Source organism: Phaethon lepturus, unplaced genomic scaffold, assembly GCF_000687285.1.
Source record: "Phaethon lepturus isolate BGI_N335 unplaced genomic scaffold, ASM68728v1 Scaffold57547, whole genome shotgun sequence".
NCBI classification, from domain to species: domain Eukaryota; kingdom Metazoa; phylum Chordata; class Aves; order Phaethontiformes; family Phaethontidae; genus Phaethon; species Phaethon lepturus.
The window spans coordinates 1-13,510 of NW_010550869.1; the positions used below are offsets into that span (position 1 = coordinate 1).

At 37.4% G+C, this 13,510-nt stretch overlaps 1 protein-coding gene across 1 annotated transcript; it reads right to left on the bottom strand.

The window, feature by feature from the left end:
- Positions 1-2,856: 2,856 nt before the first annotated feature.
- LOC104623539 (unconventional myosin-Va-like) lies at positions 2,857-13,305 on the bottom strand (the record flags this gene model as incomplete). Its single annotated transcript, XM_010290663.1, has 10 exons — positions 2,857-4,255; positions 5,146-5,226; positions 6,564-6,738; positions 7,559-7,841; positions 8,658-8,808; positions 9,540-9,629; positions 10,825-10,979; positions 11,382-11,528; positions 12,517-12,610; positions 13,234-13,305. Coding segments are annotated over 10 exons (1,401 nt in total), but the record flags the coding sequence as incomplete, so codon positions are not given.
- Between the last annotated feature and the right edge of the window lie 205 nt (positions 13,306-13,510).

The window sequence follows — 13,510 nt, forward strand, 5'->3', positions numbered from 1 at the left end:
GCAGGGCGCAGGCGGCCGCGGTCCGCCCCTGAGGCGTGGGGAAGCGGCCCGGATCCTGGGCCTGTCCCACCCGGGCACGGCCCTTTCCCGCCGAGGAGGAAGGCGGTTCTCCGCCCTCGGCATAGCTGAGGCGGTCGCTCGCCTCAGAGACCCGCGGCACCTGGTTGAAGCATTCCTACACGCGTGGGGCGTTATAAAACGCAGGCAGCTTACACGCTAGCTCCCAATTCTGACCGGTACGTAAGTACAGTGGCGATGAGGAGCTGTCCCCGTCGCTGTATTGGCAAAGCTGACATCGTGGGTACACCTTGAGGGATCAGGAGTAATGGCCACTCTCGCTGCCAGAGGCATCATGAGGGAGCCATTGCTGACCGAGTAGGGAAAAACAGCAGAAACATCATTCACCTTCCTGCAAGACACCATGAAGGAGTTTCTCTAACAAACTTAGAATAAGACAAAAATAAACAACTCAGAATTTGTTTAGTGAGCTTAGGGCACTAATAGGTATTATATTTAAATAGCTTTTATGAGAAAGAAGAGTTGAATAAACATTGTACACCAGGTGTTGGCAGGTGGATACGTGCCCAGAGGCCCACTAGCCCTACCTGCCTGCCTGGCACCGAGGAGCTTTCAGGGCACAGAAGACAATGCAAATCTTAATTCTTATTTCCGTAACAGTTAATATTTGGTGACAAAAGCCGTAACAGAACTGGGTTATGTCGAACAAAATACTTTCAACTACGCACAGCAGCCTATGGCACACTGTCAGGAGCTGGCCCTGACAGTGCCAAGTCTGCCTTGAAGGTAGAGGGAGATCATCTGGGGCCTATGCCAGCACACAGCTTATGAACAACCAACCAAACAAGCAAACAAAAAAAGTCCAGAACAAATCTTACAGTTGTATTTTTATTTGGACATTTTCCAGTGATAGCTATTAGGCTACAGTTTTTATGATGCATACATTTACTAAGTACAACATCAGACACTACAACAGATCAGAGCTCAGGTCATTCTGACAATGTTTTGGTTTTCATCTATGTACTGTAGTGGCATCAAGTGAAAACCTATGTTTAAAGGCTTTTATTTATCACATGAAGTATCAGCATCTTAAAAAAACAAGTGTTTACTCATAGTTTTTGTATGGTATTTGAAATGTGTTCCGTTTAAATCACAAATTACACAGACCTTCAAATTGCAAATGCTGGTGTTTCCAAGTTGGGAACAAATGTTACTGGATATCAATCCACTTTTCAGCATTGAAGTTGATCCTATTTTTTCCTGTGATAGACAGAATACATTAATTGCATTTAATGGACTCAAGCACTTTCACATTCCATCCCAGATTGAAGTCTGAGAACCAATTTTTCAAAATTTGGATAGAAGACTGTGTCCTAAACATCAGAATAAAATCATCACTGGAATAAAAATACACCAAACTGAATGAGGTAATTATTGTGCAAAATCTCTAGAATAACTGTATCTAATTCTAAGGGGTCACTGACAAGTATTTTTCCAGCATCCGATAAAATCTATCATAGCAATAGATAATAAATTAAAATATAAAAGATATGTCCACATTAAAAGGGCATAACAATGATTCAAAGGAAGAAAAAAAAGTTGCTAAAATAATTCTGCATTATATTCCATGGTTAAAGAGATATTAGTCCTAAGGTGAAAGATATATTATACATTGACACTAAAATTTTACTTCTGAAAAGTGCATGTAAAATACTGCCATGTAAAACATTGGATGAATTACCAATTACACATCTATTCCAACTTAAAAATATTTTCCTTTAAAACATGTCAAGCAGCATATACTTTTAATGTGATATAAAAGTAATACCAGTCAAACCACTGAGTTTAAGGATAATACCTATAAATTACTAACCACTACTTTTTTTAAGGAAACAAGATACAATAAGGCTTTTTACAGGTAAACAAACTTAAAAAATAAACAAAAATACATTTAGGCATACATTTTAATACACTAATGCTTAAGTAGTAGATACATTTCCTGATCTACAGTATGAACATACTGTAATGCCAATTGTGTGTTTTTCAATGGGAGAAAAAGTTTGTAGGTCAGCATGTTCTCATGTTGTTTTCTTTCCTAACCTCGTTACTGGATGTGAAGGCTTTCCCATTACATTCTCACAAGTACAGTACCCCTAACAGTCTGAAAACTACCTTATACCTTATTTGGAGCCGCTTAACAGCAGCTGTAGTTTCAGAAATCAAGTAACGGTTGAAAAAAAAAGTGTTTGGTATACCATGCACAGGAAAACAATCTAAATCATCTAGCAAAGATAATTCAAAACATGTACGCAATGCAGTATTAGGTTCTTGGAAGTACTAACATGATCCGTCAAACATAATACAGGGCATACACATTTGAAAATAAGATGACATAAGCATCTTAAAATGATACTGACAAAGTTTACGTTGTCTTTACTACCGATTTTAGCAACCATACAAACAGCATGTCTACCTCTCAAGTAAAACATAACTGAAATGTTTTGGTCTGCTTAATAGCATTTTTTTTTCTGTGAGTTTGCAGGCAAACAGATTAGTACCAAATAGTCTAATAGTGTACCTCTAGATTATTTCTCAATATTTTAAAAGAAATTAATGTTAATGCTAAAGTTGCTAATTATTATAATACATTAAAAATATTGCACAATACAATTGAGCAACCTGTGTGGCTTTTTTTTACATGTGTATTTGAGCCATACACCACAAACTACCAGTTTTAAAGTTAGAACTGGAACCTTAAGCAAGGCTTCTGCACTTCGGTTGCACATTGTGAAATGTGAATTCTATACAGAAGATCCAAGATATGTAAGACAGAAAAGTCTTTCCAGTAAGATGTGCAATATCCAAAATAACTCATTTTCTCATTATGCACTCTAGATCTCCGACCATTAAATCAGCATGAATCATAGTCAAATGACAGCATCATAGTCAAAACCTACTTAACATTCTTGTTAGTCAACTTTTCACAGAGTAAGAGCCTTGGGCTACTGCAGAAATTTTCTATTAAAGTTCTTCCTCTCAAATTCCAGTAGAATACTTTTTTCTTTTTTTTTTTAAGCGGCAACAAAACAAGAGATTATACTCAGAATACACAGTCATATCTGGGGTCTACAAACGAAGAAGAACATTAGACAGACTACAAAATTAAATAAATACTAAAATAATTATTGTCTTCTCATAATTTGCTTCAGGATTCTGTGTTTTTAGCTAACTACTTCCAAAAATAACTAAACATGTAATTTCCAGTGTGCTACTTGTGCTTAGTTACCATTTTACTCTACAGGTGTTATTTGATACCATTTGCAAAAATCCACTTAAAGTAACAGACTGCACTGGACTGTAAATAAGGTTGACAACAAAAAATGAAATATCTTATTTTTAGTGCTTAGTATGATACTGTCATACATTTAAAAGAAAATATGCAGCAGCAATTTAGTATGCTTGGTAAACTACAGTACTAACAAATGAACACCTAAGTTATAGCATATAGTGAGCTAAAAGACTTATCACTAGAATTTATGTCAAACTGACATAAATAAGGAAGTGGTTTAAGAAATAATTTTACATATTGCCAGTTTGTGTTTCTCCACTCCAGTTTTTACAAATTAAATGTAACAGGCTCCCAAGTGACTGTGTATTCTACTACAAAATGCCTTACTTTCAAGTCTTCCATGTTCAGGACTGTGACTGTCCCTGGTGGTCCCTGCCTATAAGAAGATTACATATGGAGTTTAATTTACACTATTTAAATATGTTACTAAAGATCTAAAAATGTCTCTAGACAGCTGAAGACACAATTTTTGTCCAGACCAGATTTCCATGTTCTGGAAATGTATGAATCAGTGATGTCCTCGTAAATGCAATGAGTGAACACAAATGCACATCTTTCTATTAGCCTTCAGTCTGTGGTGCTGTTACGTAGTTTTCCAGCTACTTTTACTACAGATCTGGGCATATATTGACTGTTGGTTCATAAAATGTGTTTTCAGTGGCTCACTATGTCTTAACAGATACAAGATATCAGGCAACTGGTTCTCCATCTAACACTGACAGTACATCCTTGGGATCAGACACGTGATATGAAGCCCAGGCCCAAGCTGGCTGGGATCTGAATGGTTTCTAATGCCAGAGAGGATGGGTTAAATGGAAAAGTAACAGGGAAGATGTGTTTAGCATCCATGAGCAACTGAGGAGAGTCCTTCCTGTCTCGCAGACGCATCTGCAAAGATAAGAAAGTGATTGCGTTAGCATTTAGCTACTTCATTGATAATAATCATCTTGCAAAGAGGTAGTATTTAATCTGTGCTTGCAGATACACGTGTGTGTACAGACACACGCTCTGTGCTAATTTGACCCAACACATTTGCAAAAATTGTGCCATTAAAGTGTAGATATTTTTGTCATTTTCGGTTCTGCGTATCTTCCCCTTACAATGCAATCTGAAGATATTTAGATTCCCTGCAAAAGGAAGAATTTGCCCACTATCTAGTAACTGTATCTTTTCAGTATGTGGAACTATAGCTTTAACTCTGTTCTACCTTCCCAATCTCCCTTATCCTGCTAATAATGTAATTCGATTTCTAACAGACCAGAAAGATCATCTTTGTTTCTTTTATTTTGTTCTACTCGCTCTTTTTCTTTGGAGTTTTCAAAGTGTTTAATTTTCATCTATATATAAAACTAGAAGGGTGAAATGAAGAACTTTGGAATAAACATAGGCCTTGGTTTTCAAAGCAGTTGGAACTTCTCATGCAGACACAGGTTTGACAAAAGTAAATTTGCATATATAAATGTGACCACTTGAAAAGTTGGCATACAAGTGTGTTTATATACACAAAGATGTATAAACACAAAAACCTCTCGCCTTCCAAAAATCTCATACATACTGACATGGAAACGCACATTTTCATGCAAGTCTGGAGGCAGTAAATTGTGGTTGCTTAAAATTTTAAGGCTGACATCACCTTTTCAACATAGCTAAAAACGCTAGCTAAAAAGCCTAGTTTACTTCAGATTGCTGCATGTATTTCAGGACACAAGCTATTTTGGCTTATCAGAGGGTTTCTTAGAAATAGTCAAATGATTTTTGATGCAAAGATATAGCCATACCTGTATTGTACGTATAAATGATACCAAGACTCTCTCTTCAAACTCATTAACTGGAGTATACAAATTCAGGACTTTTACAATCTGTGAAGAGGAACAACCATGCTTAGGTTCATTTTACTAATGAATCAACAGATGCATCCATGGTTACTAATAAATTACTTTTTAAATTAGCTATTTTAAAAAGAAAATTATTTACAAGTATTTGTTATTTTTTGCTTTATTGATTCATACAGAATTCCATCACCTGCTTAATGCTATGTTATACGGCTGACTCCTTCAGAACATGTGTTCTTTGGAGGTAGAAACTCAAAATTTCTACATGTGTGTGGAAAATACAAAACTATGGAAAAATCAGATTATGTTCCTACACCCCCTGGAAACATGCTGTATTTCTTACTCTAATTTTGACCCTGTAATTATGACCTGTAACTTCTATTCAGAAGAGTCTGATTACTTCACTGTTTTTCAAGAGACTGAGATATTTCTCTAAAAATAGGGCTAAAACCACCAAAGGAAAGAAACGCATCACAGAAACTTTAAATAATAATATGGGTTAAACCTGTAAAACTTATAAAATGTTCTCTCTGGTTTTTTACATCATTCTCTTAAAAAAAACAGAGCACTTTTTAACAAAGTTAAAATACTGAAAGCGTGTGGAATTTTAGCTTTGTACTGAAATAAGAAGTTAACAGATTTTCCAGCAATGTGAATTTCTAAATCAAAACGGCTATATCAATGCAACCGCTAGTGCCAACACCATTGTGAAAGAAATGGAGAAATTTCTTGCTTTTCCTGATGGGACTGTTCAGTAATCAAAGATGCTTGGATCCATTTATACCTGTACAAGCTCTATGCAAATGTAGCACGTTTAAAAAACAAAGTTCAACTTATCTGTACAAAATCTAAGCCTTCATAAATAGAAGTCTTCAGCTGTTCACTGAGATACACTTGGTTCAGCCTTCTGAGACTAATGGGTACAGTAAATTAACACTTTTGTTTGCAGACCCTGAGACAACAGCTCTGTATCAACTGTCCTAGCTTAATGCGATACTAACCCTGATGGTAGAAAGCTCATTTCCCAGTATCGTAGGCAGAGCTGTCTGGAGTACAGAGACGTCTCTGAGTGAAGAGTTTTCTCTAAGGATTTTCACAAACTGAGAGGCTATGTATAGTACTACAGACTGCACAATCTGTTGAGTTTCCTCTCATTAGTTCAAAACTTTTCTTGAACATCAGACCTCAAAAAGGTCTGGTCCTTTTTTTACCCCTTCAACTTAATCTGCTTTAGTTGTACTAATGCAAAACGAAGTAAGAAATCTTCAATCCATGTGCAACAGCAGTGCAGGCAAGCATAGTAAACCCAACAGAGCAGAGAACTGCTCAAGAGTGACAGCAGAACAGACAATGAGCTTGCTCACCTGGGCAGTAGTTAGTGCATTGCACATTGAACAAATGGCTTCTGCATCTTCATCTGTTTTCTTTTTCACTTGCAACAACTGTGCAGCCTGGATGAGGGGTTCCAGTGTTTCTTTAGCCCCACTATTCATCAAATTTTTATCACGTAGCCATTCTTCCAGTTGACTGACATTGTATCTGTACAAAGAGGTAAGAGTATCAAGACATTAATGCTAAATGTAATGGCTAAATCAAAAGCATGTGCAATTTCTCTTTCCTAGTGTTTCTTCTTTGTCCTTACATGTTTTTCCTTCACACTTGTAATTTCTTGTAATTTTGTCTTCATACTGTTTCCTTCCAGTTAAGGCAGGAAATTTCAAGTTTCAAAACAGTTAGAAACTATGGCCAAAGACTTCCACTAACTTGCTTATCCCATTTGTTTCTGTTACTATTAATTGTAGGAATGTGACGAGCATGAGAAGAAAGGCAAATGAGATTTTGTCCATGCAAATGTACAGTGAGGCTTTTCAAAGTTACTTAAGGGACTGGAATGCCTTGGCTAAATTTCCTGGCATATGCCAGTAGAATGCATTGGACAACTGATGCCAAGTGCAGGAATAGAGTAAGATGCCTTTATGGCAGGATGCAGCAAACTACACAGCAGGTACCCACTGTGCCACCAGCATACAAAGAACACAGCAGGCATGTTTGCTATTCTTCTCTAAAAGCTGAGAAAGCAACTACCAACATTTCACCTACAGTTCTGATTCTTAATGATGAAATACTTTCGTTTGGCTTCTACCACTTTTCCTTGAACGCCAGCCAGGATTTGGCCTAAGTTAACCAAGTTATTTTTAACTAAACCTCACAAAATCAGTTTTAACAGCATCTGCAACTGTTTGTGTGCAGAAAAATAAATATTCAAATTGTATCTCCTATTCCATCAAAACAGTGTTCAGCAGTGTGAAGAGTTCACTAAGATGTCCAGTAGCGCATTCAAGAAAAGTATAACTCCCACCTTATCTGCATTCCTTTGCTCCACGAGCACATGTCCTTGCGCAGGAGAAGATTATTAAGCGTTACAGCCCCAATGATGTAGAACATCTGCTTGACAACCTGTTTGATCAGCTCTGGATCCATTCCGTGCTGACACATCACTGAATGGAAGGAGTTCAGCTGCCGAATAATGGAGTCCAAAGTGTAGGTTCCTTCATCAGCAATGCTGGACGTTCTCTTCCGCAGTCCTGTTGGTTTCACCCCTGAGACACCTTGGATAGTCTCATGCTCCAGCATTCCTGAAACTGCATTTGATTCACAATGTTATTACAATGACTGAAAACTGCTGATATGCAAGCATATGGTGGAAGACAGCAAAACAGTATTTACACAGAAAAAGCAGGCTGGGCTTTCTGCTAGCCACACTTTACCACAATTTCCAGCAATTCTGTGTCCCACTATGTTCTGCAAAATCCAAACTTACAAGGTTTTTACAAAGATTCCAGCATGTGTGTTTGAAAGGAAGGTCTAGCTCTAGCTCAGCAAAATACTTTCTTCCTCCAATGGTCATAGGAGCAGCACAGTCAGCAAACCAAGAGCTGTTCCATTCTTCTAAATGTTATGATTGGAAAGTATAATGAAAATTTGTGTGAGAGTACTTTCTGACAAGAAAAATGAAAAGTACTTTTAATGAAAAGAATCACTCTGAATGCGAGCTTCATCACTGCTAGCTATTTCATTGCTAATTGCTGTCCATAATAACAACCAACCATTTTTCTCCATATTAATTTTAATTACGAGTTCTCATGTAATTAAAGTCTAATTTTCCCATGGGATATTTCTCATGGCAGACAGGGCCACAAATATCAGACTGACCTAAGAGTTTCTTCCTGTAAATGCATGGTTTATGACAAGCATGAATAAAGGAAATCAATTTATTCTGTCACTACCAGAAGAACCACCCACAGTTTAGTTTTTCCTCTAATCCAACCTGTCCAGTGTGGTCCTTGTCATCTATAAACAGAAAACCACAAGACCTACAAGATACAGTGTATTACCACCATGACAATTTTCTTTTTGGTACTACGGTGGGAAGTTTAAGGAATTCAACTTTGCCTTACCAATCATTGGTTGCAGAATGTTTTCCAACACTCGGACTAGTTGTTGGTAGATCTGAATAGCCAAGTCACTCAGTACTTGTCTGTATTCAGCTAAATCAAAATTAGTGAGGCAGTGTTCGTTTTGACGAGGTGTATTATGCTTCATAAACCCCTGAATTCATAAAATAACAGAAACAAATGCTTCAATGGAATACAAAAATACTACACAAACCCAGCATTTATATTTTTTCATGCAACTGACAAATACTACTTTCAAAATAATAGTCACAGCCCCTCAAAACTTTAATTTGGAAGTTCTTCTGATTGAGGCTAATGCTAGGATTTGCTTTTCCATTGTGATTTGTGCAACTTCTGCTTCCTTGACTTGAAACTTCAAGTATTTGACACAGGAACAAACTCTGCCAACTTTCTGGCAGGTAAGACTCTTCCCTCCCACTGCAGCATGGCCATTCTTGCCTGGTCATATATGGCCAAAAGCCCAGTTAAGTTTGAAGAAGAAATTTGGCACACCACAGCTTCCAAACATAAACTGGTCTGCCATACTATGGTTAAAGGGCTTAATACAGCCTTTTTCATCAGAAGTTCAGTGAATCATTACTAAACAATGTAATGGTAGCAGCCAGATTCTTCTACTTAATCTGAGTTGGCTCTTTCAGGAGCACAGTGGTCATCTAGCCTCTGGGCCCCCAGCCTGCAATAAAGGGAAGCTTGTTCCGATCTTCTCTCCCTACACTTTCCACTGATGTCATCACCATCATCCCAAAACATGTAGCCATTTCAAGAGACTTTGACCAGATTTTGAGATATTACAGGATTTGTTAAAAAGTAGTGCTCACAATAGTGTTGTAGAGCAAAAGAAACCAGAGTAGGAGCACTGCTTACCTCTTCTCCACTATATTGCTTCAAACAGTGCAAAAATCGGCAGGTGTTAGATAGCCAGAAGGACACTGTTTCAAAGTCATCACCTCTTTTCTGAAGATAAAAACAAACACATGTCAACAAAGACTGGTAGGAGGAATAAAATAATGAAATGTTAGATAAACAATTGAACACTTAATTGTAGCTAATCAGATTTTGGTGTTTTGCAAAACTTTGTGTATTTCAGTAACGTACTAGAAAAGCAAGGTTTTAGACAAAGTACCATTAAATACACCCTCCATATTCTCTGTAATATTTTTCAAGAACATTCGGAATACGATTTCCTCAACAGATGTGATCTTCCTGTGCTTTACAGACCCATCCTAACTGTTCTGTGCCGAAATCACAGGGCAATGTGACCGTATTCCCAAAACACCCATTCTGTGGCACAATGACTCTTGTGAAGAGCCCAACAGGGAGGATGGGAATGATGCAGAGCCAGCAGGAGGAGCAAAGAACAATTCAGTTTTGATGAATGTCACTTACATCATAACCATTCTGGCAGCCTAATATGGGAAACAAAACAAAACCTCCTCACCAAAGAACACAGAATCTAGAATAAGCTGAGTAATTAAAATTTCTAGAGCTCTATAGCATGCACTCCATCCACTTAACATGTCCAAAAATTTCTATGAATATCTAAGCTAGTGCAGGATTTTTTACTAAATGTTTTTACAAAACATGCAGCTTGATTAAATACTTGCTTTTTGAGCACATCTGTTTTATTTAAAAACTAAAAAACTCCATGAAGCATACTGATGGCTTATCAATCCCTTCAGGATACCCCTGGGCTAAACTCTCCTAGCCAACTCATTGCGAAGACTTTAGGCAGTAACTTATTATCATCAATGTAATCTGTAGATGAAGCAAATGAGGAAATCTGTAAACCAAAACGGCAAATGAAACATTTTAATTAAGCGTTCTGGAGATGATTAACAAAGACTCACTATGCAAACTTTAACTGCATCCAAATCTTTATAGGCATAGCTTCAGAGGAGGAAGAGTATTCAAAATAAAAAGAAGGTAGTTCTTTTTCCACTAATTCAAAGCATCTATGGTATTATATGGATAACGTGCTATCACTGTAATTTGTTGCTTGTTAAGACAACTTTTTGTGACTTCAGTGGGAGGAGTTTACTGGTCAGAAATCCATATCTAATTCATTGAAAGCCTCTTTCTCACTCCTCTGACATAAAATCAAAAGCAAATGTTAAATTAACTTTTTTCTAAACCAAGCAGACTAACTAACCTTCAACACTTTTTTGATGCCGTTGATAGTGGAAGTCAACAATGACCGCACTTTTTGGTCATCATTAAGGTAATCTGCATGGCGTACACACATGAACAAAATATATGCTGGTAGTCCTGGAATCAGGTTGACAGCTACCCCACGTGGTTTCAGCTCTTGGGAAAAACAAACACACATTGTTTTGTTAAGCATAAAGTCATTGAAAGATGTCATATGAGGTAATCACAGCCTCCCCAGTTAATAGTACATACATATATATATAACATGGCCAGTGAAAACTAAGAATAAAACTAGGAAGAGCCACTTTCTTGGTGTAATATCTGAACAGAATACAAAAACATAACTGCCTGCTAAAAATTTGCAGACACATTAATATGTACTGTACTCATCAGGAAGGACGATTAGATTACAATAGACTTTTAGGAATTTTAGATAAACTGAATACTGTCAAAACCAAAATAAGCTATTTTTTCATAAAGGAAATTCTGTGTTCTTAGCATTCATTTTTCACAGTGTGTGTGGGAGCAGAGGAGGCCGCAAACTAGAAAGATGCTTACCTAAAATAAGATTCTTGACAAGTTTTTGTTCATCCTCTTTCTTATATTCTAACATCCCTTGGAAGTCCTTTTCTTTCCGTGGAATGTTAACTGGACGAATAGGTTCGTCAATGATTTGTCCAGGTGATATGTTCTCCATCTGGCCCACTTCAGAGAGGAAATGAAAAGAAATTATATAATATTTTCCAGTGAAACCAATGCATGCCAGAGGAGACTATGACATTTCTAAGGAAGAACTCCAGCGTATAGAACTAGGGAATGTTTTCTTTGGTTCAGGGTAACAATCCAAACTGGAGCTCAAGGAGAGCTGCCACCAACTAAAGGATAATTTACTCCTGTTAATCCAGGTTTAACTTGGTATCACTGTTCCTTTCAAACACTGAAACACTGAAGATTACACAGTCACTGATTTCAATCTTAGTACTCAATAAAACAACTCATTAGGCAGTAAGCTTGTTTCTGGAACCAGCAGATGACCATAAAAACGTTATGAAATGTTAGGGCCAGTATTATTTTAAAAATTCATACTTCAAATTTATAACATTACTAATTGCTTTTAGCAATTAAAATTACTTTAGTTATGCAGAGACATAATAAGCTCTTGGTCTCACCAGCCCTAAGACCCTAAGGGAACTCACTCTGATGCTCATAAAAATAAAATTAGCTTAGACCATATCTCAGCATTCTCATATTCAAGTTTGTCAGCAGCTGTGAAAGGAAACCTCAAGTGGAGAAAGACAGTCTCAGCGTTCTTGGCTCTAGTGATACAGAAATTCACAGAGGAAAATTGGGTAAATTATTTCTGCCTGGTTCATATTTAGTATTGCTTTTGTCTTGACAAAAACAGATACTGTCTTTGAGTGCACAGACAGCCCAGGTAACATTCCTTTATGTTATATTATGGTTCCTGCCTTTGGAGAAACATCAATCTCCTTTACTTATCACTTCAAATTATGACAAATCTTCTAAAGGTGTATAAAGGAACACACAGACGTCCTCCTGTATCTGGAGTCAATTAACAGAGGTTAATGCTACTGAAGACCTCATGCCCTCTCGACCGCTAAGACAGATGGATATGACGACAGTGGGATCACAAAAAGTAAACCAAAATCTTTCTCTCAAAATGTAACAGTACCTTCAAGTTCACCAATCTTCTTAGCAAATACTTTCAACTGTTTCTTTAACTTGCGAACAGTTTTGTCTTGCTTCTCAAGCTGCTCCATTAAATCCTGTAAATTAAAATAAGAGATTAAGATATGAGAAAAATCCCGTAATGTGTGACAGAGAGAAAATCAGTGCTGTTAGATTCACAAGGTGGTGAGGAAAGCCGAACAGTGGTGCCATCCTCTGGCTGAGGTTTGCAAGCTGGACGCTGCCTATAACACAAGCCAAGTATCGCAATTATTATTAAGTTATGTGCAGCAGGACAAAGGCAAAGCTCTTGGGCAGGTATATTCTGCAGAAACTCAGAACTAGGTCAGTTCTTAGCGCAGAAGACATTTTGCTGCTAACGCATCTCCCTAATGCTTCCTCCCTGCTCTTCCAAATGCCTCAAGGAAATAATTTTCTTTATTATTTAACAGCTATCCTGTATTTCTGCATCATTTATTCATGCCTTCAGGACTGACTCGTTATTCAGACCTATTTTATAAGAAGATAAGAGAGAGATCTGCAGAAAGACCATAACTTGCTCTCAAATTTACCGAAATCAAACATCCAAACGTACGACATTTGTTGTGATGCTCTGCCATCTCCCTACTGCTCGCTGTCATCACATTTCCTTAGACTGAAACTGGGGTGTAATATCTTTTAGTTCTGCACTGGAGCAGCATCTAGCACCTGAAAGTCTTACTCTTGCAATAAACCTGTATTTTTCTTTCAAAGGGGCAATCCCCAGTAATCCATCTTCAAGTAGTTCTGTGACCTATGGTGGTGCATTCATAAAATAATCATGTAATCAAAAAAGGGAAAATGTTTCTAAAGGAAGCAAAACCTCAAGCTCAAAAAACCTGAAAGCCATTCCAGGTTAAGGGTTTGAAAGCAGCTTAAAAGAAAAATGTTCTTTCCTAGGCATAATTCTTCATGGCACTGGTAAGAACATAAGGGACCATGAGCTCCTTGCACCAAAA